Source organism: Vanessa atalanta, chromosome 2 (genome assembly GCF_905147765.1).
Source record: "Vanessa atalanta chromosome 2, ilVanAtal1.2, whole genome shotgun sequence".
Lineage (NCBI taxonomy): Eukaryota > Metazoa > Arthropoda > Insecta > Lepidoptera > Nymphalidae > Vanessa > Vanessa atalanta.
This window is the reverse complement of record NC_061872.1, coordinates 10,914,882-10,942,784: the sequence shown is the minus strand read 5'-3', so window position 1 is coordinate 10,942,784 and position 27,903 is coordinate 10,914,882. Positions and strand designations below refer to the sequence as shown.

General features: G+C 30.0%; 1 protein-coding gene across 1 annotated transcript in view; it reads right to left on the bottom strand.

The window, feature by feature from the left end:
* Positions 1 to 27,903, bottom strand: part of LOC125073417 (GTPase-activating Rap/Ran-GAP domain-like protein 3) — an 82,153-nt gene that overhangs the window by 18,153 nt on the left and 36,097 nt on the right. Inside the window, exons 2-4 of the mRNA XM_047684241.1 lie at positions 21,122 to 21,191; positions 9,150 to 9,242; positions 5,725 to 5,806 (exon numbers count right to left, since the gene is read on the bottom strand). Of these exons, the coding sequence (XP_047540197.1) occupies positions 5,725 to 5,806; positions 9,150 to 9,242; positions 21,122 to 21,191 (245 nt within the window). The remainder of the gene's footprint in view (positions 1 to 5,724; positions 5,807 to 9,149; positions 9,243 to 21,121; positions 21,192 to 27,903) is intronic.

Here is a 27,903-nt window from a genome sequence, read left to right as displayed (position 1 = left end):
CAACTAATCACACATAAAATATAAACATAGAACGGTTTTATTATACTTTAATAATATTTGTAGTTTAAAATCTATTGCCATTGATGATTATTAATATGTTAGACTCATCGAAGCAAATCAAATGCAAATTCAAGGGTTATTGAAGAGTTCAACCTTCCATCTCTTGACTCCATCATTAGATCAGTTTGATTAAATTGTTGTCTCATCCGAATTACATAATTACAAAGCATCAAATTAATACGACCATCATTAGAAATAGGTTTAATTCGACGAATTACATTTGGTATACTGAATAAATTATATTCAAGATAAACTTCTATAAGGTTCGTATAAACACTAATTTTATTATTCTATTTCTTGATATAATAATTAATTCTGCATTCATTCTCAATTTAAAAATTAATTATAATAACAAAATAAATGTATATTATAAATGTATTCAAATGTAAGCAGTTCTGGGTGACTTGAAAGAAGGCTATTAGCAAGGTAACAGCTATGACATAAAGATCGGTAACGTTAAACGAGTACCAATCACGATAATAAGAAGCGACTTCAAGCTCTCATTGCACGTCTAAGGAAATTGTTTTTTTTTAAACCTTCGACTGTTATTAATAGATTTTTTTCAATTTTGCTTCTTCGCTTGCCTTTGTTGGACTTATTAACCAGTGTGGTTGAATTCTATATAAAGCTTTTTATTTCGTGACTTATATCGGTAATTTTACTTTATAGATAATATGAATAGAACCTTTGCATAATTTTTTTTTTTAATTTGATTTTTAGCATCGTTATGTTTTTAAGATTAAATCAAACATGGTTTCCTGAAAAAATTGCTCTTTATCAGTATTAAATATATATAAAATGAACGCGAAAAACATCACGAAATATATGTAGACGTTAGAGTGCTATCATTATTTACCCGTCCTTATTTAATATTCGCTTCGACGCTCTTATTAAATCCGGTCGTGGAAGTTTGAGCCTAACAATGAACATGCGAGTGCCATCGCTCAGATTAACACGAAGTTACGAGATAAGGAGATATTTATTATACGAATATCTAACAGAAGTGATGAACAATTTTCTAATTAAAATACATTGTTATTGTAACACAATACATGTATTTATCCGCATCATCATCATCATCATCTTCTGAATAAGCCAATGCTTTTTGCAGTATTGTATAGGCTACTCCTTATAAAATGCATTGCCAACCATGATATCTATGACATGTATCTGTATATTTATACTAACTCGATTGCTATTGATATCAGAACAGAGTAAGATAGAATTGATGAGATGAGCTGCGGAGATATTATGGTCGAAATATTATTACTATATTACAATTTAAGAAATTGTTTAAAAGCATACACTTAAAGTGGCTTATATAAGCAGCATAATCGCAAAGTGTTTTCTTGAAAGACGTGTTGTTCGTGCCTTTGCTTTGTATTTTTCTTTTATTTGACTGAGTTAAATAGTTTGATGTGTCTGCAATCTAGATAATAATTGTAAGCCTATAAATTATTTTAAATAAAATTTATTTATAAATAATCATTGAAGGTTGTATAGCTTCTAGCTATTGAGCTATATTCAATCACAGAATTCTATAAATCTAATGGATACTTTATGGTTTGACATTTTTATAAATAAAAGTAGAAAAAGAAAATTTTTGAATTTGACATGGGAATTGTTAATCTGGGTTGAAAAACGGAAGGTATGTAATATTGTATATTTTTATGCCATAAGTGTCATGTCATTGTTTGTTTCCCTAAAAAAAAAAAAATAATGTATGATTGTACCATAAATTGGAAAATATAAATATTGTAAACTATGTTGAATATTATTAATTATTTTGTGTTCCCGTTTATTTGAAGCTGGGTTTTCACAATATAATTAATAATTAAAATTATAGCATCTTCGATACTTAAATGTTAATAAGATTTATAATTATTTGAAAAGATGAGAAACTCGATTTTTGAAATACATGTAATTAAAATGAAATATTCTCTCGAACTCAACCAAAGACTTTTAAGTATTCCAATTTTTAGAAATTATTTGATATTGTTTCTCGTAAAGACATCAAAGTACTGATGAGAATATTCAATCTGTTTGACTTTGAAATAAAAACGCTTAACTTCTCTTGTGCTGGGGGATGACGGATTTACTTATGAGAGATTTATATAAAAAGTCACTTAAGTTTTCGCAACATTAACAAAATTTTAAGAGATTATATAAAAATTATTATGCTAATAGGGATAATAAAGTATGAAATATAAAAAGAGAATTAGTTTTATTTTGTCATTTTATTTATATATGTCTGAGTGAAGTTAACACTATTTAAAGTATAATAAATATACTAAAAATAATAAAAATTTCTACCCAAATGTGCATTGATGAACATCATTATGTTTGTCTATTATTCGCTGTTTGTCTAATCTTCGAAATATAAAGCATGACATTTTAAAACAAATGGATGTATTACATAATAGACGTAGAGAAACGATGAAGGCAGGTAAGTATCTATAACAAATGAAGCCGAGAAATGTCACGAAGAAATAAGACAAGTAGTAATAAGCAGAATAATTTTCGTTTCGCCGTGAAATACCAATAGTACGTTATATTCGTGGAATTTACTACCAAGCGTCAGCGATATTAAATTCGTAAGTTATTAAGTTTAATTTATAAAAATATTTAAGAATATTTTACATTTAATGAACTTATATATTTCATATTACTATTTATTTCAAGAAATTCGGCATTAAAATAAATTCACGGTTAGACAAAAAGGACAGTTTATTCTTAATTTGTAAGTCTTATTCTTCGCTTTATATTATATTTATAGAAGAAGAGTAAGAGTATCAGACAGTATACATAAGGGTCGTTATCTTTGTTATGGTCACAAAGGAAAACACGTTGAAAATATCGACTTACATCATTATTTATCGGTTATTGTCCTATAACATACAGCTAAGCTAACATTCATAAATATTTTATCGATAATAAAATGAAAAATACAATTATATATTCACTGTGTAAACGTTTTAAGCGTCAAGCAAAATTGCGTAGGCTGTTTAGAGGCTGTTTAGAAAAAGTCGTGTAAGCAATTTCCGCAGTGAAGTTCACTCAAGTAACACAAAAATTCCGCAATATTACCACTTAACTTATCTTTTACTTCGAGAGTGATGTTGAAGGAGCGCTAGTTATTAAGCGCTCGAAATTTAATTAGAAAAGATTTAACCTACATTTCGTGAAAATTTTGAAGCATTGCCGATTTATTTGAAGTAATATTTTATAAAATAGAGAAATTTGATGTTGTATTATTATACAATCGTGATATCTATTACGAAAGGTAAATATCATAGATAATATGAAGGAAAAGGTATCTTGTTATTGGAAAAACTGCCATCTCACATAGTATAAGAGGGTTTAAAATATATTTTTATTGTGTTCAGTTTAATTTTTCATTGTTCTTATTATTAGTAAATGTGTTTCGATTTTTTTATTTATTGAGGTTTTCTCGAAATGTTTCTGAAAGACTGGATTTAGACAATTGCGATGATTAGACTTTCGGACCCAAAACTTAAAATAGTATTCATCAATAATAGGTAATGTATAAATTATACAAGCAGTTATATTACATTTAGCAGTAAGAATAATTCATAAAAATGATTATATATAAACTTAATTTCAATTAAATTGTTTAAAAAACCAACACATTAGATTTTGTATGGTTTTAAAGTAGCTTATGTTAAAAATAAAGGTATACGAATAGTGAAAAAATGTATTCTGGTCGGACGTAAGCTACGAAAATTCACTTATCCGTTCACCGGATATAGTAAAGCTCGTTGTCTAGAACAGACATTTTGCAAACAAAACTATTGTCCCTAAAGGCAATTACGTTGTCAACACCCATCGAGTTCCCAAGTGCATTACAATATGGTTGGCTGAATATAACAAGCTGGGGCGAGTATGAATTGTAATTAAGTAATAATTAAACTCTGTTAAATTTATGTGTTATGAAAGTTAAATTTTGTCGATGCTACCTCTCGTTTGTGTCGTACTATACTTTGGTATTTGAAATCATCAATGTTATAGAGTGTAGCCGAAAATTTAATAAATATCAAATGTTATTTTTAAACGCAATCAATTTCAGAATGTAAATGTAATTATATTCATAATTAGCTTGTATATTTTATATGTATTTAAACTGACAAATCCGTATATAGTACGTTACCAAACAAAAATATTGTATTTACTATCTGCTCGTCCCGACGTCGTACGGGGAAACATTATTTTAATTATATATTTTTTCTTGTTAAAAATACCCGGACGGATTGAATCCGAACGTAGCGCCACCTGCCGTGTGTAAACTAATCCACTTTATCAAAATCGGTCCAGCCATTTAGGAGTTCAGAAAAATAAACACGTACAGAATAATTATATAAGTAAAGAAAACCTTTGATTGGAATATAGTATGAACAAAGATCGAACTTCAATTTTTATGATAAATTTCTGCAAAAGTTATTAAACCTTTAAGTGATTATTTATTTTAAAAATATTAAAATATATTCCTAATTCAAATTTCCCATTCTATTTTAAAGTTTCATATTTTCAATATTTATAAACTTTGTCTATTAAAAAAACAAATGAAACGGAACTGAAGTATCTTAAATGTTACGCCAAAACCGATCGCCTTATTACGCAAGTATCATATGTATTAAAGATAACATAGAAAATAAGTAGTAACAATAGGTACACGAAATATTCAGTGACGATAAAGGAAATCGTTTACAAGAGATTGCACTCCGACGAAAACATTTTCTGATAAAATAGACATTATTTCCATAGATATGAGCTTTGGAAATAATATCATTTCATTGCTACATTTATTGGTGAAGCATACGCGTATAATTAATACTCATAATTGAATTGAAAAGTAATTGTTTAATTAAGTCACGTATTTTTATCCCGCATTGTTAATTAGCATCCGTAAGAATACAATGTGTTTTCAATGTTTTATTTTACGATACGATAATTTCGTTGGTTTGTTGTAGATATTTCAAATATGTTATTTTTGCCGTAACTGTGCAAAAGAAATCTGTCAATATAATCTAACAATGAAATCATTCATCGTCGAATAAATGGGTCGCGTGTTGTCGTTATAGGTCGGAATAATAATAATGAATAACTAGGGAAACCACACAACAGAACTGGCTTCTAAACGCTGAATAAAATACTTTACAGATTTAGCTCTATACTTAATATAATATAAAAATAACCACTACCCACACAGACTGGACACAGATATATAAAACAAAAGATTTATGTAGGATGTATTAATTAAATCTTAGCTTCCTTCATTTTATCTGTATAAAAAAATATACTATCCTTGAATTTAATGATAATATTCGTAGAAGTTAAATTTAGTTAACGTATAATCGCTACAATACACATGTGACCTAGATCTTAAGTTAACCAAAATTTCTAAAAAAAAGTTAAGATTATTTTAAACTGGCTGACGCTCATTGAATTAAATTCGACATAAGTAAAATTACAGGATTGATGAACTTCTCTCGATTGTTTTAAACGCAAACATAATAAATAATAAACGTGCTGTTTCTAAAATGTTTAATTGATAACACTTAAGCTCGTCTCGAAACAAAAAAAAATCAAGTTCACAAACGGAGGAGAAAAAGATACCGAACGAATTATTTATATAAAAATACTTACTTTTTCCTAAGAAATACTTGAAGTACCATCGTGTTTGGAATTCCGGATTTTCAAGTACCGGTGCGCTGGGCGGTCCAAATAACTGAAAACGATATCACACTTTAAACGATAATTAAAGTAAAAAATAAAACTTAATAACTATTCGCTACTAAATATAGTAAAGATAATAAAAATCCGAAAATGTTTTAGTATTGGACAAAAAGTTTTTCATTATTTCCGGAAAATTCTTTATTTAGGTTAAAAGGACGTAACGAAATAATTAAGTCCCAATTGAAAACTACAAAAGCTCGTAATCATTTATTTTTATATAAACATTTTTTATTTATTTAGTTTGATAAAATTAATCATAACAAATAAAATAAATATGTATTTATTCGTCACTTAAATATTTTTACATAATTTTGAGTCATGTTGTACCCCTCTTTCATATGATATGATATGAACATATATTTAAACATTTAAACTCTTAAGAGTAATTTTAAACATTCGTTTCTACAGAAATAGTAAGGGGAAATTGTGAATATTATAAGGGTTAAATATATAGAAATAAAGCATACTATTTTTACATACGTCATTACATGAATACAATAACAATATTTGACGTGTACACATTTACAAGTGATGTATATAAGGTTGCTTTTGACACTTTGTTTCCTTACAATGTTTTCCTTCATCATCAAGCACGAAGATTATTTTAACCAGTTAAGAACGTGAAAAAAAGAGTGTTGCTTGAACATCCGTTAAAATTGATGTACGTTTTATTCTACCTTTGAACCGTTAATGTTAAATTTATGTATGGCTTATGAAAAAAACGATATCGCTTTGAACATATACAAAGCCAGACCGCAACGCCTTTATCACAAATGACAGTTAGCATTTTTACGATATAGGTAGGCGTACGTGCAAATGGGCCACCTGATGGTATGTGGTTATTATCGCCCATAGAAATAGGCGCTGTAAGAAATATTAACCATTACTTACATCAGCAATGTGTCATCAAAGTTGGAAACTAAGCCTGACGTTACATTGACTCAGTCACCCTTCAAATTGGAGTATAACACGACTAAGCGTTAAATACAAATATTGCTGTTTGGCGGAAGGATTTATGAGGAGTTGGCTGTAGATACAAACCACTTGTCAGGATTTATGAGGAGTGGGCTGTAGATACAAACCACTTGTCATGTATCCTTAGGGTAGATACCCAGACGGACTAATCTGACACATGTAACTAGTTGGGTAGCCAAAATTTCTACCCCAACTACTGACAATATTCTTTTAGTACAAATTCTATAAAACCTGTGTATTTACAGATACCCAGTACCTGAGTCCATATAACAATTTATATGTGACTTTTACGTTTGATGGTTTATAGCTTCTGGGCAGACATAAACTATAACCCAGACATATTGCATTTACTATATGTTATATATGTATATATGTTGTATAATTTATTATGTACTAACCCATAAAACTCATTTCATGGAAAGCATTTAAGCGAACGACAGCGTATGATTGATGTTATTTATCTTTAAAATAATACTCAATATAATTTTATAATATTATACATAGATAATATCTTATAATTTTTTATTTTTATCTTTAAGGTTTCAAAGAACATATCATAAAAGGAAAGACGTGTGAGGTGTCGTAAGATAACATGGGTAGGCCGGCTGGTCACATCGCTAAGTAGGATATTGAATATATGTTATAAACTACTTAGTTTTATTATAATTTAAAAACTTTTGGGTCTATATACAAATACACATTTAGGTTATATAGGTACATATATACCGTTACTGTTATATATGTTTTTTATATTGTTTAATTCTACGTAAAAAGGTTAACGTAGATTCAACTATTCATTCTTTTGACATAAAGTTGATTGCGCCATAATATTAATTAGGTCATTATTACTACGACCTCATTTTAATTAACACAATTAAGATAGAGTTTAAAATATTTGATTTTAGAATATTGTTTTATAAACTCATATTTCTTAAATTTAAATATTTTGAAACGTTTCATGACACAGCGCCATCAATTCGCTTGAGTGTTTTATGATGTCGTTCGTATGTTTGTTGCGGATAACAATGAAAGGCTTGTAACTTGAAGGTGGGACTGGCTGCTGCTGTTCTTCCGGGAACAAACATTGTAAGAAGAATCTGTATTCGATTTTATTCATATTAATTCCTTGTTTTTCATAACTGAAATTCCAAATCAAATATTTTACTTAAAATAACATTTGTGATATTAATTGTTGATTCTATAATCTACCTAGTAGTTAAATTGTGGCATCGGTTTGAACTGATATAGTAGATCCCAACTTCGTATTTATGCTATGAATGTGATATATATTATGTATTTTATTAAGTAGACATTACGAATACCATTGACAGATGCAGTGTTTAATATACACAAATGTCATGATTTTATTAATGCGCTCGAGGGACAATGCCAGCTATTTTTCGCGTTTGCATTTAAAATAAGCATGTTTTTATTAAATTTAACGTTAGTTTTTTTATTCATATTGAAAAATGCGAACGATGAATGCTGTTATTTGAAATATTTTATAAAAGTATGCAATCATATTTTTTTTTCAAGCTGTTTCGCGGGAAATTTCTGTCACAGTAGCAACTGAAATTAATTGAAAATGCTTTCTACATTTTCTGTATTGTTTAATATTGCTTTTTATTTGTGTTTTAATAATTATTACGCAAGATCTTCCTAAGAGAAATAACGCAATTATCAATTTCATAACAGTTCCGCGAAGTAAAGAAGATGTTATTTGAAGATGCTTTTTCTCATTGTTTTTTTACTTGTTATAAAGCGCTGTTTAGAGAGATTGTTTTGATAAAATAATAACAAGAAGATTAATTAACATTGTATTAAATTTGAAACGGTAATCGTGCCATTCTTATAGTAAAACAATATTACTACATGTATTTTTTTTATTTCCATGATATATTTTTCGTCTAATTCATTACTAGAATGGATTAATTTTTAACCACAAGGCAAAACGTATGTATGTTTACTCTTAATGATATACGAATGTTGCATTATTTCGAATAGCTTCGTAATAATCCTATTCATTTATTTTAATTGGATTTAAAATTGTCCCTAGCTACGAAAACGATATAAAATATAAGACGCTTCTTCATAGGTATATCTGGTATCGTAATTTTTTTAAAAGAATAGAAGAAATGCCCCATATTAATTAAGGAATTAATAATATTCCTATTTACCCCTCCTTTTAAGTTTATCAACTGTGTGTGAAGTGGGTACGACAATAGCCCAAGGGATCAGGATCGATCCTGCGACTTTTTACATCGCCATCGTAATCCATTGCGCTACTGACGCTTAAATAGTAGTCTTCGTATACAAGTGTAACTTAATAAAAATGAAATTATATAATACTATAGACTTACTTCATCTTTTTCACCAAGTGAATTGCCGTTTTCGAGACGATAGCGACGGATAATCGTATCCGCTGTACCGCCTCCCTCAACCGATGCGGACAACTGAAAAAAATACCTTATTATACTAACAATCTTAATTTTATAAGCTGAGGTAGATTCATAAACACCGTGATTAGACTTCAGACTGGGGCAGTTGATTTAGGGACGGTATACTTTTAATCTCGTTTGTCAAAGATTGCATAAACATCGCGATTTCCCTCTGTTGCATTGCACAAAGAAGTCTTTAAGAACTTTTTGTTGTGACCTTATTGTTTTGTTCCTTTACTTGTGCTGTCTAGAAATTAGCAGTTCTATCATTAGCAGCTTTGAAACTGTTGGTTCTCAGCAAATTTACAACAGCAGACGTGAGCTTAATCATTCTCATCAATCATCATTCAATCTTTTCGCAACAGTTTATTAAAATTACTTTATGTTGCAATTGTTGTATAATGACAATTCTTAATATGTAAATTGATTGATATTTTTAAAGAATCTTTAAATAACATTCATTAATCCTATATAGAAATAAAAATATTGAGACCAAATAATTATAACGTATTATGTAAATAAAATGTCTAAGTTGCTAGATTAGTAAAATAAATAGTAAAAATGGCTGGATTATATTGCATTAAAAAGAGAAAAGTAAAAGGTCGGCAGAGTAGTAGAGCGGACTCTTCGGAGTTAATCCAAGATAAATCCGCGATATTATGACGATGAAGTCTCGTGGCAATGAGTACTCACACGAAAACTATCTTAATAATTTTTAATTGGAAACAAATACAAACCTTAAAAAATTAATCATAAGATTTTATATTATAATAAAAAAGTACATAGTTACAAAACGATATTACATTAGATTCTTAATTAGAAAGATATAATACATTTTTATAACTTATAATAAATACACGAACGACCAATAAAACTTTCTATGGATATATATCATAATACAAAATATTATAATATCTTGACATGACATGACATGACAGCCACGTAATATGTATTTTCGGGTTATTGAGATTACATGAATTTTCAACTTAAGTTGTGCTTGTCAAAAATAAAGTTGTTACCAGATCTCATTTCCTGAACTGAAATTCAATTTGCCTCCGTAATATTGGCGAAATGTTTTATTTCTTCGGAAAATACGCTTTACGGATTAAATTGCGTACTATGTTTATTTTATATATAACGTAACTTAACGTAATGTACTGTATTAATACTATTTTTAGTTTAATTTACTATTAAAAACGTTCAAATTATAAATAAAATATATAGAAAATATCATCTTATGATATTTGTATATTGAATGAAATCCAATTTTTTTGATTGACGGCGACGCGACGTTACGTCGTTTATCCGAATAAAGGACTTAAAATGATATTAAAATCACTGAAATAAAATTATTATCTGAATAAAATATTCGTTATAAATTCACTTTAAATGTTTAGTAAATTTCTGAGAGTCGTTATCCTCACATAATAAAAAAGATCTAATGCGAGTCGAGCAAGAAAGCACTTAGAGTTCTGTATAATGTTGATAAAGTGCGAGTAATGGTAGTTAAAATAGACGAGGAAATATCGTAGTAATTAATAATTTGTTAGTTTAAAAGTTGTTGATTTATTTCGTTATTACAATTATGTTAGTATTGTATTCTGTTTTTCGATTTCTTTGTATCTAATATAAGCAAAAGAAATCCAAATATCAGGGTCTGGACTTCGAGAAAATCCTTTTAGTTCGCGGGAAATGATTCCAGCAAAGGTTTGTAAATAACAAAGGGACGTATTTTATCGTAGTAATGTTAAGAAATAGAAAAAAATGTTACGAGTGTTTTAAGTTTTAATATATATATGAACATGGAAAGCAAATTCATTCGTGTTCCTCTATTTTATGTTGGTGTTTGAAAATAGGTTATAATTTGAGTGAAAAGGTAATATATGTATCAATCAAAAAAAAAAAGCTTTTAAACTGAACTAATATTTGTGGTTACATGGTATAGCAAAAGACCCGTCAACGTCCCACTGTTGGGCAGTGGCGAGTTGAAGCTTATTCGACATTGCTTGGCTGCAGTTTTAATCCGGCGATTGTTTTCTTACGATGTTTTTTACCTTCACCTGCGAGCTTTGATGATGATGATGATCTACGGTGGCTAATCTCAAGGGTCACCAGCCGTCTACGAAAAATATACTAAAGTGCACAAGTGTGTGTACAATACATGCGCACTCTCTATTCCTTCATAATCCGATGGGGCGGCAAATCCGACACGACTGGAATGAGTTCAGGCGCAGGACCAAAAGATTTATAGTTTTTTGAGGAACGAGAGTGTATAATTTTCCAGACTCCGGGCTGTTACTGAGATATTTGGATAGAAAAACACCATAATTTTATATCGGACCGACCTATGCTTTATACACGGGATCTCGGAATCTGCGGCCTTTTTCTTGAGATCTAGGCACTAGATCAAAGAAGCAGTCCACATGACATAATATCAGTGACATAATATCAGTTCACGAAAAATCAGTGCTGCTTGCCCGATTTTAAGCCCCAAATCTTTTGATAAAGTTTCACTTGTTATATTTAGTGGGCCGCTTCAACAGAAAAATACATATATCATTTTATTGCTTACTACGCGGGTGGGTGCTGTTTTTATCTTCTTATTTAGGTAAGTAATTTAGCACGTAGTTTTGGAGATACAATGTTTTAATAAATATTTATAAATGAAACCTAACAATGACACATCGTATGCAAAGGCAAAAATAAATTGAACGATATATATATATATATATAAATTAAAAATAACTAAGGAGAAAAATAAAAGAATAGCCACAAACACACGTAATTCTCAATAAAAGAAAACACTAAAATCATGGAAGTATAGTTCGTTGGGACACTGAAATATTTTTAATGATCATCGTATTATAGAGTGAGAAAAGTTTACAGCGAGGTTGAAAATGTAGTCATGGTCGTGGATCAAACTGTGAGCCTAGCACTAGACTACAGTAAGTTCTATTCTAAAATCTCCAAGATGCCTAGACTCGACATAAATAGGTCAAGTTAGACTGAGGATGATGACCTACAATCGAATGACTGTCTTGTAAGAGTATGACACGGCTTAATAGTTAACTTCAAAATGGTATCGCACGCTAGAGATCTTTATTACAGCAGTTCCTTAAGTCATTAAGCTGCAAAATTAATGTTCAACAGAAGATTTCGTCGTTTAATGCTTTGTTATAGACAGCGATATTAAAATCCGTAACCGCAGCCAAAAGATTGATACTACGTTCACATAAGCGGATTATATGTTATGTTATATGTTATTAAAGTAAGATTATCAAAGTGTTTGTGTTTTACTAATTGTAATATACATATATCATTTTTATGTAGGTGTGTCACTGAACTCCTAAACGGTCGGAATGGTTTTTAAAATTTTTTGTGTAGGTTTTGGTTTTGTAGGTTTTTAAATAGATTAGAATAGAAATCGGAGTGGGTTTTTCGAAATTATTGACAGCCATAGACAATAGTTTTAATTATTCAAGACCTTTTTTTTGATTATTAATGAAAGTAAACAAAGGGTGCCATATTGAATAACTTAATCGACTTCTTTACAAAATTTCATGAGAATCGGTCTAGTCGTTCACAAAAAAATATTCGAATATTTTGGTATTTTTACATAATATAATAAATTTGTATTACATTATAAATATAACGCTTAAGTTAATAATTTATATTCAATTCTAAATATGTTGTTTACTTTCGGTACAAATAAATTGTACTCCAATATCTGGAATTCAAACTCATCTCATTTAAACGTTCAGATGGAATTTTCACTTCCATAATTCAGAAACAGATCCAAACTGTTCATTAACCTAATTTCCGCTGGGAAATGAGGATTAGGAACTAGTGAATTGCTAAGTAGAAAAAGAAAACACTTCCGTCGAAACACAATCAACCAAAAGCCTTTAGATTAATAACTTTGATTATATTAAATAAAACATTATAATGATAAATACAAATAATTATTATTCATATATTTACAAGACCTATTCAGACATTCATTATTAAGACAACTCGATATAATATATTATATGAATCATTTTAATATAGAGAATAATAATGATTAGACCACGTAAATCTTAACCGAAGTTTGTGGATTTAAAGTCTATATTTAAAGCCAATTTAAACGTGAAAGATTGTATTTACTAGGCTTAGTTTAATATTAAAATACAAATAAATAATCATTAACTGTAATTATTACGGTACAACAAACATATTACCGAAATATGAAAAGATTACTTAATTCTCGTTAATTAATGGAATTTATAATATTTATCACGATTCACCAAATAGAATATATACATTACTATGCATGCATCGTTAACATTTAGGGTAGCAATTAATTATGTAGATTAGTTTAAATATTGTGCAGTGATTTATAATTTTACATAAGTAGTATATATATATATTATATATAAAATAAAAATATTAATGTCTAACATCTTTCCTCTCACTTACTACTACTGCTTTTCTTGAAATGGGACGGAAATATGACCTGTCGATTTATTTTGACCAATGAGCTTCTCGGTGTTAGCCAGAGTTGGCTGTCATATGGTACCAACTCATGTATCGGGAGGATATCATGTTAATGTAGCTTTTGGCAAAGTGAGATTAAGTGTTGCAAAATAAGTTGTTTTTGTTAAAAAAAAATCCTTAAAATTTATCACGGCACCATCTGCCGCTGCCATCTAAGCCATTCCACCACCACTTAGATACACATACAAAAGTATAAAGTAATGTATATATAGTAAATAAGCGGGCTTGAAAAATAAAATCGATTGTGGAAAAAAGTAAAGCCAATCGTACAATTTGTAAGTTTATAGCTGTAGGTAACAGTTTCTCTACCCTAGTTTGGAAAGTTAGAAACAACTAAACTCTGATGGTTAAAGATTAAAAGACCGTATACAAGGCCAGTTGGAAAGCACATCATTTATTATTTATTGCTATAAGGAGCAAAAATTATTAAAAGTAGCTTTTTTTATTACCCTTTATTTATTAAAAAAAAACGTATAACTTAGTTTACGTTTGCTTAAGATACAGATAACGTTTCTATATAGATTTCTATGATATTCTATGTTAACAACGCATATTTAATAAAATATAATTAATGTGCCAAAAAATGGTATCACTCACTAAGAAAATACTTTTTGGCTAAGGATGCTTGGATTTTATTATAATTGAGGATACTAATCTCATTGTAGAAGAGAAACTAAGCGGAACTAATTTTCTTACCGTTATTTCTCGCTAGAAGTTGTTTTCCGTAAGGGTGGCGGAGTTTGAATATTGAAGAAAAAATAACCTATTATTGTGTGAAATACAGGTACAAGATTTGTATTAGAGTTGAGTTTAAAATCAATTCGGTGATTGTGATAGACACGGTATAATAAATTTTTTTTAAAAAAATTATTAGGCAGACGAGCAAATGAGCTACCTGGTAATAAGTGATGACTATAGACATTGATGGTATGGGAACTAAGATGTCTGTTGTGCTACTCTGATTCACTCACCCTTCAAACCCGGACAATACTAACAATAAGTATTGCTGCTTGAAATTATTTCGGTTTATCCGATTGTTTCGGATAGTTTCAATTACGGATATTGGATTATTTAGAAATCGTAAAAGAAAAAATTACAAGTTATTAATTTGACTTTATTTGTAGGCCATTTAGTATTAAATATAATTCCAGAAAAAAATAAACAGCTTTAAAATACAATAACTACTCTCTTTAAGTATAAATAAGTATCAAAAATAATATATAATAAACATATTTTTTTGTAGGTTTGGATTACGGATAGATTTTTTATTTAGGAAATTTGATAGTTTCGGTACGGTTACGGAGCTCCATAATATCCCTGATTATTGTGACTTGGAAAATCTTAATGACCCTTGACCGGACTTCAAACCGCGCCTCCGTTTAAGTTTTATTAGATATACTTATCTATTAGGCGATATCGTCTATCTTGAATAACTTAATTCCATCACTGGCCAATAAGAACTTATGAATAACAATTTTCTTGAATATGTATTATCAGTAGGACGTAAAAACTCAATAAGAATATTTAAATTATTACAAACATTGAATAAAACATTAAAATTAATTTTCTACATTAAAAGCAAAGTTTTTTTTTTTAAACCTATTCAAGACTCGATTATTCCAGGAAGATGTTGTTTATGAATAAATCAACTTAAGTTTTATCAATATTATTAAACACGACGTTTCTATGAAAAAGAAAAAAATGACAGAAGTCCATAAATCTAGTTTAAGGTCAATTAACCTATATTTTAATATAAGTATCGCACTTGCCACTCTAACCCGTGATTGATTGTCAACACATTAATGTCTACGTGTGTCGGCCCACAGAATTGTGGTGTTCCATTGTTGTCAGCCGAGGTGTGCCTCTCCGTTGATTGATATATTCGCTAATGAAGCAATTAGTATACTCTCTGTCTTCACGCCTTGTTTAACATGACACATGCACGAATAATTAATTTGGACGGAAAACTTGATACTCAAAGTATTCAAAAATTTATATTTATTTGTATTTCTTAGAAAAAATAATTATGCTGCTTATAAATCGTAATAAGATTTAATGTATAAGATAGAACTATATGAATTTTAATTTAAAAAAAAATAAACCTATATTATTTGTTAAATAAAACACCTTTACTACCTTACTAAGTAATCCCAATAAATTAATATTAAAATTTGAAACATATTTTAAATTATAGACATTACCTTTCGTGTTGGTTACATAAGTAAACATAATAGGATGCTACGTATTATTAATATAATAATAAAAAAATTAAAACTAAATTTATTATTATAACCTGTCATTTAAAGCGTTATTGCAAAGGTCAGGAGTTTTCTAATATGATTGCTATAAGGATAGAGTTTAAATGTGTCTTTAAAACCAATTTAAAATGACCTGGCAGTTTCGTGAATATATTTGATATTGTTAAGGTATCTTTAAACAAAAGAAAGTTGTATAACGGATGATGATAGTGTTTTGTAATTCTTAATCTTGAATTTCTTGTATGCACCCTTTCTCTAAAAAAGATCGGAAAAATGTTCACAAACTAAGCGTTTAAAATGAGAAACTTGATAAATTGAGTAATTTAAGCTAACGGATATTATCAGATTCATCACAATATACTGCTCTTACTCAGCTCTTTCGACTTTTAAAAACTTTTCCTAGTTTGTAAAGTGCCACTAGAAAATAATATCGTGAACCCGATGCAGTATCACCATTGTGTGCTATCGGATCGTACAGATTGTACTTAATTAAGTTTTCTAAATTTTTAATTTCCAATTTGTTCCTTATTAATAGTGATCAAAATTAAGATTATATACGGTATCTATATTAGTTTACTGGTGAGTTAATTATATTAGACTGATGAATATAATTAAAAGACATGATTATTTGTCAATAAAGACCCCTCTAAATATGAAATAAAATAAATATTGATGAAATTCTGTATAAAATTAAACGTATAATGTACCCATAACCATTTATATAATTCCTTGACTCCACAACTATTTAATCATTAGATAAAAACTAATACAAGTTTTTGTCTTTATAATACTCAGACTGGGATGAATGGATGATTATAATATCTTAACGCAGTTTAAATATTTCACACACATTAAAACAGATATATCGTAAGCAATACGTGCCACTTAATGTTTTATAGATTTATACTCGTATTTCATTTATATAACTGAGAAAGAAAAGAGGCCTTAATATACTACTTTGAGGTACACTTAGATTGTAGTTTTATATTCTCATACACAATTACGTTCTTTTTCACTGTGTGATTAGTTCGTGAATTCCATATACGCTCAATTTATTAAATTATTATACTATATTAGGTTACTTTTATTACATTTATTTGGCAACGGCGCAGTGTGTTTATCAACTGCATGGAAAGGTTTTACTGTGTTACTATTATATTTACTTGTAAATGACAAATCATTTGAATTAAAATTTAGTAAAAAGGTAAATGCTATAATATTATCAACATCTATTCCCCTATGCTATGCTATGCTATGCTAATATTCCTGCTACTGCTTCGTAGTAATTTTAGAAATTTACAAACTCTAGGTACAATGTATTCATGGCTCTGTTCTAGTTTGGTAACGTTCGCTCGGACATTGTAACATTTAAACATAGTCGTACAGTCCATATCCGCCATGAAACTGGAAACAAACTAAACTTATTCCATCATAATATTATTATTTCCAAAAACAGAAATACGTCCACGTTGGAAGCGTTACGTAAAATTCTATTATTTTGTCAGTTTGTATGGATATCACTAAACTGTCAGCGACATTTCATTTCATGATGTTGTTTGAAATAATAAACATCGTCTAGGTTTATATAAAAGTGTACTCCGACATTGTTCTCCACTGTCATATTCAGGAGATTACAATGATTCCTTTGTACGAGGAGTGGATGAAATCTTTTATACCGTATACGTAATGGAGAGTGACCTACTGTAAATAACATTATATTGTTAATTGACATTTGAATTATACTTAATTAATAAACGAAGATAAAATTTATTTTTAATATGCTCTAACTTAAAACGTAGTGTGTAGGGTTTATTTTCTAATATAAGAACTATTAGTAAGAATCCTCCTACTGATTCTCATTAAACCCGGATCATGAGTGTAGAGAAAATTAACAACAATGCTCTCTTTATGTATATAAAAGGTTGAATATGCAGTAGACGATGTGATGAATAATGGAAATTTTTGGCCCAAATACATATATCAAAGATTATACATTTAAATTACAAGAAAGCTGATCTTGGACAAGTATTACTTTGGAGCAAATTTAAAACCGTCCCATTTTTTTATTAATACAAACTCCTTGATATATTTATAAGTTCCTTGATCTAATTGGTTGTAAAAAATGTTAGAATTAGTTGTATGATTGTACAATTATTATATCACTAGAACAAATCAAGTAGCAATGTGAATATAATTCGCATAAACGAAATGAAAACCAAGATATATAGCTACTTATGTGAGCATGTATAATTTTTTTAGCATATTAATAACAATATCATCAGTAAAGTTGATGTCTATTACAAACCGTGAATAACTCAGAGTGTTTTTTAATTATACGAAACTGATTGAATTAATATCCGTGGCAGAATATTAATTCAAGTCCTTAGAAGTTTAGGATTCGATAAAAATTTTAATTATCACTCTTTACGAAGCTTACAGATTCCAATAAGTCCATGATTGAGAACTCTTAATGAAATACTTCAACAAGTATAATAAATTAGTCGTCTATATATTTTTTTTATTTTGTGTAGATGTTTTTAAGTCCAGAATGTAAATAATGCTTATGTAATGTGTAATAGTTTGTGATAGGTTCGATCAATAAAATTAAGAATATGTATTAATGAATATTAAAATGTTGTTAAATAAAGTGAAGTGTTTAAATGTCCCACGTTCGGGCTAAGGCTTCATCTCCATTTAAAGACTTTTGGAGCTTTCCCAATATGCTCGATATGGATACACACATACAGATTTCCTCACGCACCGATTCCTGCACCGATGACAACGAGATGTCATCTCAACGAGAAGAATTATAAGCGCAAATCATGCATGATTGTTTCTCTTTTCTTAAAGTGATGTATTCTCAGTTTTGCGAAGAAACAAATATATGATAAATACCTAAACTCTAATTTCGAGTATTTAGTTTTACAAACAATTAGATTGTTTTTACTAACTGATACTATATTAACAACATCTAGATGTATATACACATATGTATGTGTTACTATTATATATTACATTTACAAGCTATTTTCACACTTGTTTTTTTATATAAGCATTATTATGTATAAGCATTATTTTTATCAAGTAAAATGTAGCTTGGTGTATGTCAAATTATGTAAACTAAACTAAAATATACGAATTTATGTAAAAAATTGCTTAACGTTGCAATACATTACTCCAATGGCATGCCATATAAATAATTTCCTTTCTATAGAAATATGGGCCGCCATTATTCATGGAAAAGGGAACGGCTTTGTGATATTTGAGCTATTGTGAATTAAAATGAAATGATTTATGATAATAATATTTATTTAATTACCCTAAAAGCAAAATATTTATTTGATATTACTAATATTATAAATGCAATAGTTTGGATGGATGGATGTTACTAATGACGGAACGGTTGAACGGATCTGAATGAAATTTGGGACAGAGATTATAGTCTAAAATAGCACTTAGGCCCTTTCTAACTCGAAATTATGAAGCATGAGCAATGACGGCCCAGTGGTTAGAAGACCAAATCTAAACCAATGATTATTAATTCAAACCCGGACAAACGCCACTGAATTTCCATGAGAAGGAAAACTGTAGTTGGTGGATGAGAAACCCGCATTGAAGCAGCGTGGTTCAAAAGCTCCAAGCCACCTACTCAAAAAAGGAGAAAGGTCTTATCCCAACAGTGGGTCATATACTTTACTGTTACTGTTAATAAGATACTGGCTTTTACTTTACTTTAATATTAAAGATGTTCATAAAAACGGGTGTGCATTTTATCTCGTTACGATGATGGTAGTTTGAAATATAATAACAAAACTACTTCTGAAAAGTACTCGATGGCTGGTAAAATTAATGAAAAGATCTTTTCATCGTGAGCACTCAGTAATTAATTAAAATTTAATCAGACGAGTCCACGGGGATAAGTAGTCATTCCATAAGTTTCATTGTAATATTTAATCTTACATCTCGAGTTTGCACGAGTGAAATATGGATTTTATCCTTCGTTATTTTTTAACCAATGAGATATAAACATTCGACAACCGACCTATTCACCCGCGCTCGTACGCTATACAATGCGCTTCGCGTATTTATTCATGCGTTTTTTTTATAGCTTCGCAATTATTCTAAAACTACTGGTTCAAATTGCAATTTGTCAAAGTTTGTATGTAAAAAACGTTTCAAATTGTTCCTTTATGTTTATAAAGATTTACAGTTTTTTATGCGAATAATAATAATTACAACATATCATCACTTTAGAGATTTACAAATTACATTGTCTGAATCGGTAATAGTTTGGACAGCGATCACGTCGATAGCACTCGAACGAAAAAGTTTCTTTACACAACATTGGTATTGACCTCTATCTCGATTGATTATTAGTTGTGTGAAAACGGAACAAACAAAAGAAAAAATATTTTTTTCTACAATTATTCAAGATCTTAAAAGTAAATACTATGATTTCTTATTTAAAAATTAGAATAACAAGTGTTTATTATACAATTATTTTTAATTTTATGTTTTTTATTTTAGCGAGTCATTAACCATGAACTTAGGTACGTTACGACTAAGTTGAGATAATTAAATTAACATGGTTAAGCTAGATTTTTGAAATGCTTAGTAAAAACTAAGCCAAAGCTAAACATGAAATGTGAATGGATTAGGTTAGCTTGCGTTATGTCGGACTGCTATAAACTGACTTATTTTGGTAGTTAACGTGGAATAGTTAAGCTGAACCATCAATTTGCAAAACCTCCACAGCTACGAGTACATAAGCTAAGCTCTTGATCGCCAGACCGCCTTAGATAATTAAAACTGAGCCTTAAAACATTGAACGATGCACCTAAAAAGTTACTGGTCATCAAGTTACCTAAGGCTGTGATACACTTCTAATAATAAAAATGACCTCTTTATTCAGCAGCATTATTTATCAACATTATTATTTATTCAGCTTATACCATCATTTACTCAAACATCCTTTGATATATGTATATCACATTTAAATTCAACGTAAAACGTTAAAGTAATTTTTTTTAACATAATTTCACATTTAAATATATCTGGAATAAAATTGTATACAAAGCACGAATACGTCTCAACATTTACCTGTTCAACGGAGCCATACTGTCTGCGGGAGAACACGCCTCGCCTCGATATAAGCTCACTCGCTGACGAGCTGCGAAAGAAAAGAAAAGCAATTTATTAAGTTTATACCAAGAAATCACTTTACGATTACATATACATAGGCTTTGTATAATGAAAAAGTTAAAAATATATCCTAAGCGTTTCGGTTTCAAGAATAAAGTTGCTCAAAATAAATCTATTACAAAAATTACTTGAAAGAATTTCATGAAAATATATTTATACTAGCATTCCCGGTTTTAACCCCAAAAGGTTGTGGATTTCTAAAGATACATTATTAGAACACCTCCACACCATCTATAGAGCATATATTTTAAATTACAAGTCTCTTACTTAAAAAAACATAGGACTTAACAAAATTCAAACATCCGTTTTACCCACTTGGGTGTGGAGTTTCGTAAAATTCGTTCTTAGTGGATATCAAGACTCTATAAGGAATCTATCTGCCAAATTACAAGGTCGTAGGTGTTATAATTTATGAGATTTCGTGATTAATCAATGAGTGGTATTTCGCTTTTATATATATATAGATATACCTTTGTAGATTGGAAAGGTAAAAGAGCAAATGGGTCATTTGATGAAGAGGTGATAACATCAAAAATAAAGACAGTGTAATAACTATAAACCACCTCTTACATCATTAATGCGCCTCTAACCATGGGATTTAAGAATGTGATTGTATTTACGATGAGACTCTCGGTTGTTGGGCTGGTGTTGGGCAAGCCCGTTTGGGTAGGTACCACTAATTCATTTCATATTCTACAGCCAAATAACAGTATTTAGTGTTGCTGTGTTCTGGTTTGAAGGATAAGTGAGCTAGTGTTACTACAAGCACAAGCGATAAAACATCTTAGTTCTCAGGGTTGGTGAACCATTAGTGATATTATAGTGCCAATGTTATTGGCAGTGGTGACCACTTACCATCAGTTGGCCTATTTGCTAGTCTGCCTGCCTATTTTAAACTAAACAAACTGGTTAAATCTTTAAAACGAAACAGAGTTAACCAAAGTGTTAAAATTATCAAATAAATAATATATAATTCATTACTTTCTTTAGGAATAATGACTTTTAAACTTAGAAGTTTTATACTAGAAAAATGAAGTTAGGCTCTCTCTCATTTTTTGTCAATGAGGTGATTTTGTACCATTAAGAATGTATAGGTTTTAATATTTAATAAAAACGCTTCCATAGTTCGCGAAAACTTACGAAAAATTCTCCCTTTTTTCTTTTTGTAAAAACTGATGTTCTACCAGTGCTGTCATTCTGTGTAACATAAACTTCGCTTCACTAATTAAGATTTACAGATTGATTTAAATTAGTGGTTGCCTCGTTGTCCGTCCTAAAGCCACGGGTGACCTTTGTACACGTTTGCGTGCTTATTTATTTCGGGTGCCATTTATTTAACGAACCTTGATTACTTTGTGTTTTCGATAATGGCGGTTTTAAATTAAAGTTACATAGTATGTTGTGATTTTTCCTTTGCTCGGTGACGACGCCAGCGAAAAGTAAAGTTTACATACTGTAAATGTAAACTTCACTTTTTGCTGGCATCGTCACCGAGAATAATATAAACCATTCTCTGGTTTATAAGGAGAATGCTTGGAGCTCATTCCACCTCGCTGTTTCATGGCTTGTTAGTGGATGTACATATGTGGAAAAATTTCATTCGACACATCCTCACGAAGTATTCCTTCATCGTTGAGCATGATATGAATTATAAACACAAAATGAGCACATGAATTTTCAGTGGCTCGGATTCGAACTGACATCTTCAATAATGTTAAAATTCACGTATGCTAAAATAGGCCTCTGAGCTATCTCGGCTCAAGCTGACAAAGATAACGAAATGTTTATAGTTTAAAAAAAAAAAAAACTTTCTATCTTCATAAATGGATTTATTATATCATTTTACGTTTCTTACATTCGCTTTAAACATTTAAAAGCCAATCATGAGAATTCAGCAACTTTACTCCCTCACATTTTTATGTCTAAGAACCTCATAAAGGCCCCAATTAACATTTCAGGAAGGTAATTCAATCAAAATGTCTATTCATAAGCAAGGTTACGTAAATAAGGTCATTTTACTATATACTTATATTGTAACATTCTGGCGATTTAAGGGAGGGCTGAAGCGCGTAATTATCGTTGAAGATTTTTCTATAAATAAATATGGAACATATAAAAATAAATATAGTGTGTTGGACTTTTCAATAGATTTTTCAAACATATCTATGTCTTTGTCATATGAAGGATAGTCACGGGTAGAAAATAGTAAAAATATTGTCTTAATTATAAATAAAAATTACATTAATCTTAACTTATCTTGAATCTATCAATGCTACTCTTAAAAATTTGTTATTTTTTATGTAAAGGTAGCAAAAAAAATTACTAGTAGAAAACTACATTAATCCTGAGTGCTATACCTACCCTAGGTATAAATTATATTTACATCATAACAATATCTTTATTAATAAATTACATCCTTGAATCATTTATATATTGCAAATCCGGGGTAGCATGCAATATATAAAATAGGAGACGTTTATTATGTATTACCAGAAACTGAAAAAACTATTAATTCAATACACATAAAACTGACTGACTGAGGTTTTAGTATATAATATTATTTTATAAGAATCTACGCTTCGCAGTTTCGTCCGTTTTAAATTTAGACTATTGACCTGTCAAGCGTGAACTTCATGTTCCTCTATAATACATGTATATGAGGGCGCATCGCTAGCGCCATCTTTTGAATTAGGAGGAAAAAAGATTTGACAGTCAATCTGGTGAAGCGTCGTATCGATGGTTGGCGCGAATGTTGAACACCGCCATTATTGTGGGGTAGTCAACTGCAAGCGTTACCACGTCTGCGACGTATCGCTTTAGTTCCTCATAATTTTTATATTGTGTTATTGTAACTTCTTAAGAAAAGAAAAACAAATGGCTTATCCTAATAGAGATGGAGATTTTCCTTTATATATGAGTAACATAATGAAGCAGTGAACATGAAAAATGTTGTAATATGATTTATTATTTTATCGTAATTATCGTGAGAGCTAGTTACTTTACGGTAACTTGTTTTACTTGAATTAACTGCTTAATAAGATTAAAACCATGCGTGTTGTAGGTTCTTTATATAAATACAGGAAATCGTTATATAAACAAAGTAAATACAATTGTTTATATTGTCATGTCAACAAATTCGACTTATTCATTATTCATGTCACGTTCATTCGATACTAAATAATAAGTAATAACATTTTATTGAAACATCTATATACGTTTACAATTACGACAATTGCTTATTAAAAGATAACTTTTTAATAAAAAAAAACAGGGTGTAATTGAAAATATCAGTTGAATGATTTAAGGGCCCTTGAGAAGAGGTTCGAGAGGAACACATCACGAGAGAGGCCGCTGATGAATTATATCGACGCGATTCCATAGTCTCTCGGATTCTTGCTAAAGAAGGCCAACGCAATAGTTAAACAACACGTAGTTCAGCTTACCAAAAGAGGCCCGGTACTTTCTGAAGGTTTCCACAGAATGAAAAGAATGATTTAATGGTTACTTTACTCGTAATAATATACATATAAATCGAAAAATAAAGCAAAATAGATTTCAAACTATTGAATGAGTAATATTATCGTACAGTTATGTGCTCGTATGTATAGATACATATGTATGTATTTATAACAAATTATTGTGATTTTTTCTTAATAACTAAAATGATTTTCATAATTGTTAGTTTTACAAGAATGTTTAAGTATATAAATTACAAAGAAGTGTAGCGACGTAATCGATCGATTTGATTTAGTAGAACCTTGAACCCACGGTAAAAAATCGATACTTTTGATTGTATTGCTAACAGCCATGTAGGTATCACACATTGTAAGCAAACTATGTGCCCATAACGAACATGCGTAACCGAACCGGTGAGCGATTGAATGTTAACAACATAAGTGATTGAGAATTTAGAATTTTATTATACAAGAACGAGAATGATTTAGCGGAAATTCTTTGATTCGTCAAGTTTTGAGCCTTTAAGAATATATAAATGTCATAAGTGCGTTTTTAATATTATATATTTCTTATGAGCGTATTATTAAAAAATCCATTAATATTAAAGTCCCCTGTGACCTTTTCGAGTGTGGCGCTTTTGAGATATCGTTCAATGCGGCCCTTAGTTGCCGGAGCTCTCGACACTACTCAATTCAATATGAACACCACTCGTCGTTTCTCGTCTGTAGGTAACTTTTTGTACGGTTCTCGATGTTTTACGTTTCATAGCTCAACAAATTTTTCATATGAACTTCGGATAAAATTTCGAATTTTGTTTTGACATACTTTATTCAGGTCAGGGCGGCTTCAACCGAAGGGAATGAATTATTCTTTCCGAAAATCGTAAAAACGCTTCAACGCTTGGTTATTTAATTTCAGTAGTAGCTAGTAGCCGTCTAAGTACCGATGTTAAAGTTAGGTCTGGATATTCATTTGTATGTAAAAATTGTTAAAACTTTTTCTATTCCTATTTGAATTTTAATTTTTTCGTATATATATCTATATATATAACATAATCCATAAATAGCAGCATTCATAACAATATATTAGTAAGCAAGCCCAAGCGGAAAGAAACATAATGGAGTGCATCAAGATCTTTAACAGATTTCATATTATTCCATTGTGGTTCTGGAGTAATAATATTATTTACAAACGCTGACTTCTACACTGAACTTGATTTTAATATGAGTTTATATGATTGAATCGAATCCATTAGTGTTTGTACTAATGTAATTGTCACAGTAAAAATCTACCTATACCTATCTCGCGAGATTATAAATAGTCGTAATATTGCGAACAGTGATTCAAGGTGGTAAGTTAAGATATTTTAGCTACCGGGAGTGAGTGGTGGTCATCGGAGCCCTACTACTCCAAGGGGAAGCAGGAAGTTTGGAATTCACACCAATGTATTGTGGATAGAGTGACGTAAATATAAAAAGTGAAACTGTGAGTACATTTAAAATTACATTAATTTGAAAAAAGAAGATATTATATTTTATTAATTTACTTAGTATTTTTAGTATTCTTAGTATTTAATAAATTTAGAAAAATTGTATATTTGACTTAGAATAATTTTACAAAAATTGAAAGTACGGGGAATCCATGTTCGATTTCAGTTTGAGCTATTACTAAAACATTTAGAAATAATTTATTTTTAGCTTATTAAAATTGAGTCTCTAATCAACTTTCAATATGATTTATATTTGCGTATGTGTAAATCAAGGTTGAATTTTAAGAAAAGCCCTAAAGACCGGTTAACAAAGGCTTATATAGAAGGAAGGTTAGAGGCTATTGATCAATTGTGGCTTGAATTCTTATGTGGTCATAAGGATTTAATGAGAAATTACGAACCTAAAATTTTAAATTCTTCAAATTATGTAACGTCTGATAAATATAATGAAACTGAGGAAATTTATTTGGAATACAAATGTGAATTAAAGTCTAAGTTGGTAGAGTTTAATATGACACAATGTGGAAGTGGAGCTGACAATGTAAGCACAAGAGCTGCTCAGGTAAAATTACCCAAAATTTATATTCCTACCTTTTCAGGAGTTTACTCAGAATGGGCTTCTTTTAAAGATCTTTTCAAATCCTTAATAATTCAAAATGTATCTTTAGACAATGTACAAAAGTTACATTATTTGAAGGGACATCTTGCGGGTGAAGCGGAGCAACTCTTGAGGCATATGCCAATTCAAGAGTCAAATTTTGAAAGGTGCTGGCAGTTACTAGAGGAAAGGTATAACAATAAAAAATACATCTGCCACCACGTTTTAAAACGACTCTTTAGCCAAAAGAATATGTCATTCGAGTCGGCGAATGCATTAAAAGATCTAGTTAACACCACTAATGATTGTTTAGTTACTCTCAAAAATCTAGGTATAGATGTAAATAGCTGGGATGTTTTAATAATTCATATCCTTACTTTGAAACTGGATTCAGAGTCTCGACGTCAGTGGGAGTTTAGTGTATCATCAAATATTTCGTCAGACGAACTTCCCACCTATACCCAATTTAAAGATTTTTTAACAAATAGATTTCGCGCTATCGAGTTTTTGGGCCCGGTTTCAAAACCAGAAAACAAATTTCAAAATAATTGTAAAGTAAAAACACTTCATGTTGCAAGTTCTGTAACATGTCCGTTATGTCCGGAAGGTCATAAATTAAGTAAATGTAAAATGTTCCATAGTGAAACTGTTGAATCTCGTCGTAAATTTGTTTATGACAATAATGTTTGCTTCAATTGTTTGGGAAGCAATCACTCTGCCAAGGAGTGTCGGACACCTGTTAGGTGTAGTATTTGCAAGCGGACTCATCATTCGCTATTGCATCCTAAGGATGCTAATTCATCTGAGGAAAACAAGACTGAGTGTGTTGTTAATTCTTCAGAAGGTGCCACAACCTCATCTTCGAATGCCTCTCCATCATCCTTTATGATGTCTTGTGTTGCAGCCGGTAAGAAACAACAACAAGTGCTACTTGCCACGGCTTTAGTCAAGGCTATATGCAGGAATGGTAATGAGTACAGCATTCGGGCGCTCCTAGACCAGGGGTCGCAGGCTTCATTTGTAACCGAATCTACGGTACAATATTTGGGTTTAAAGAAAACTGTTTTCACCAGTCAGATAGCAGGGCTGGGAGGAAATAAGGCAATAGTCTCTAAGACTATGGTCACCGTGGAAATA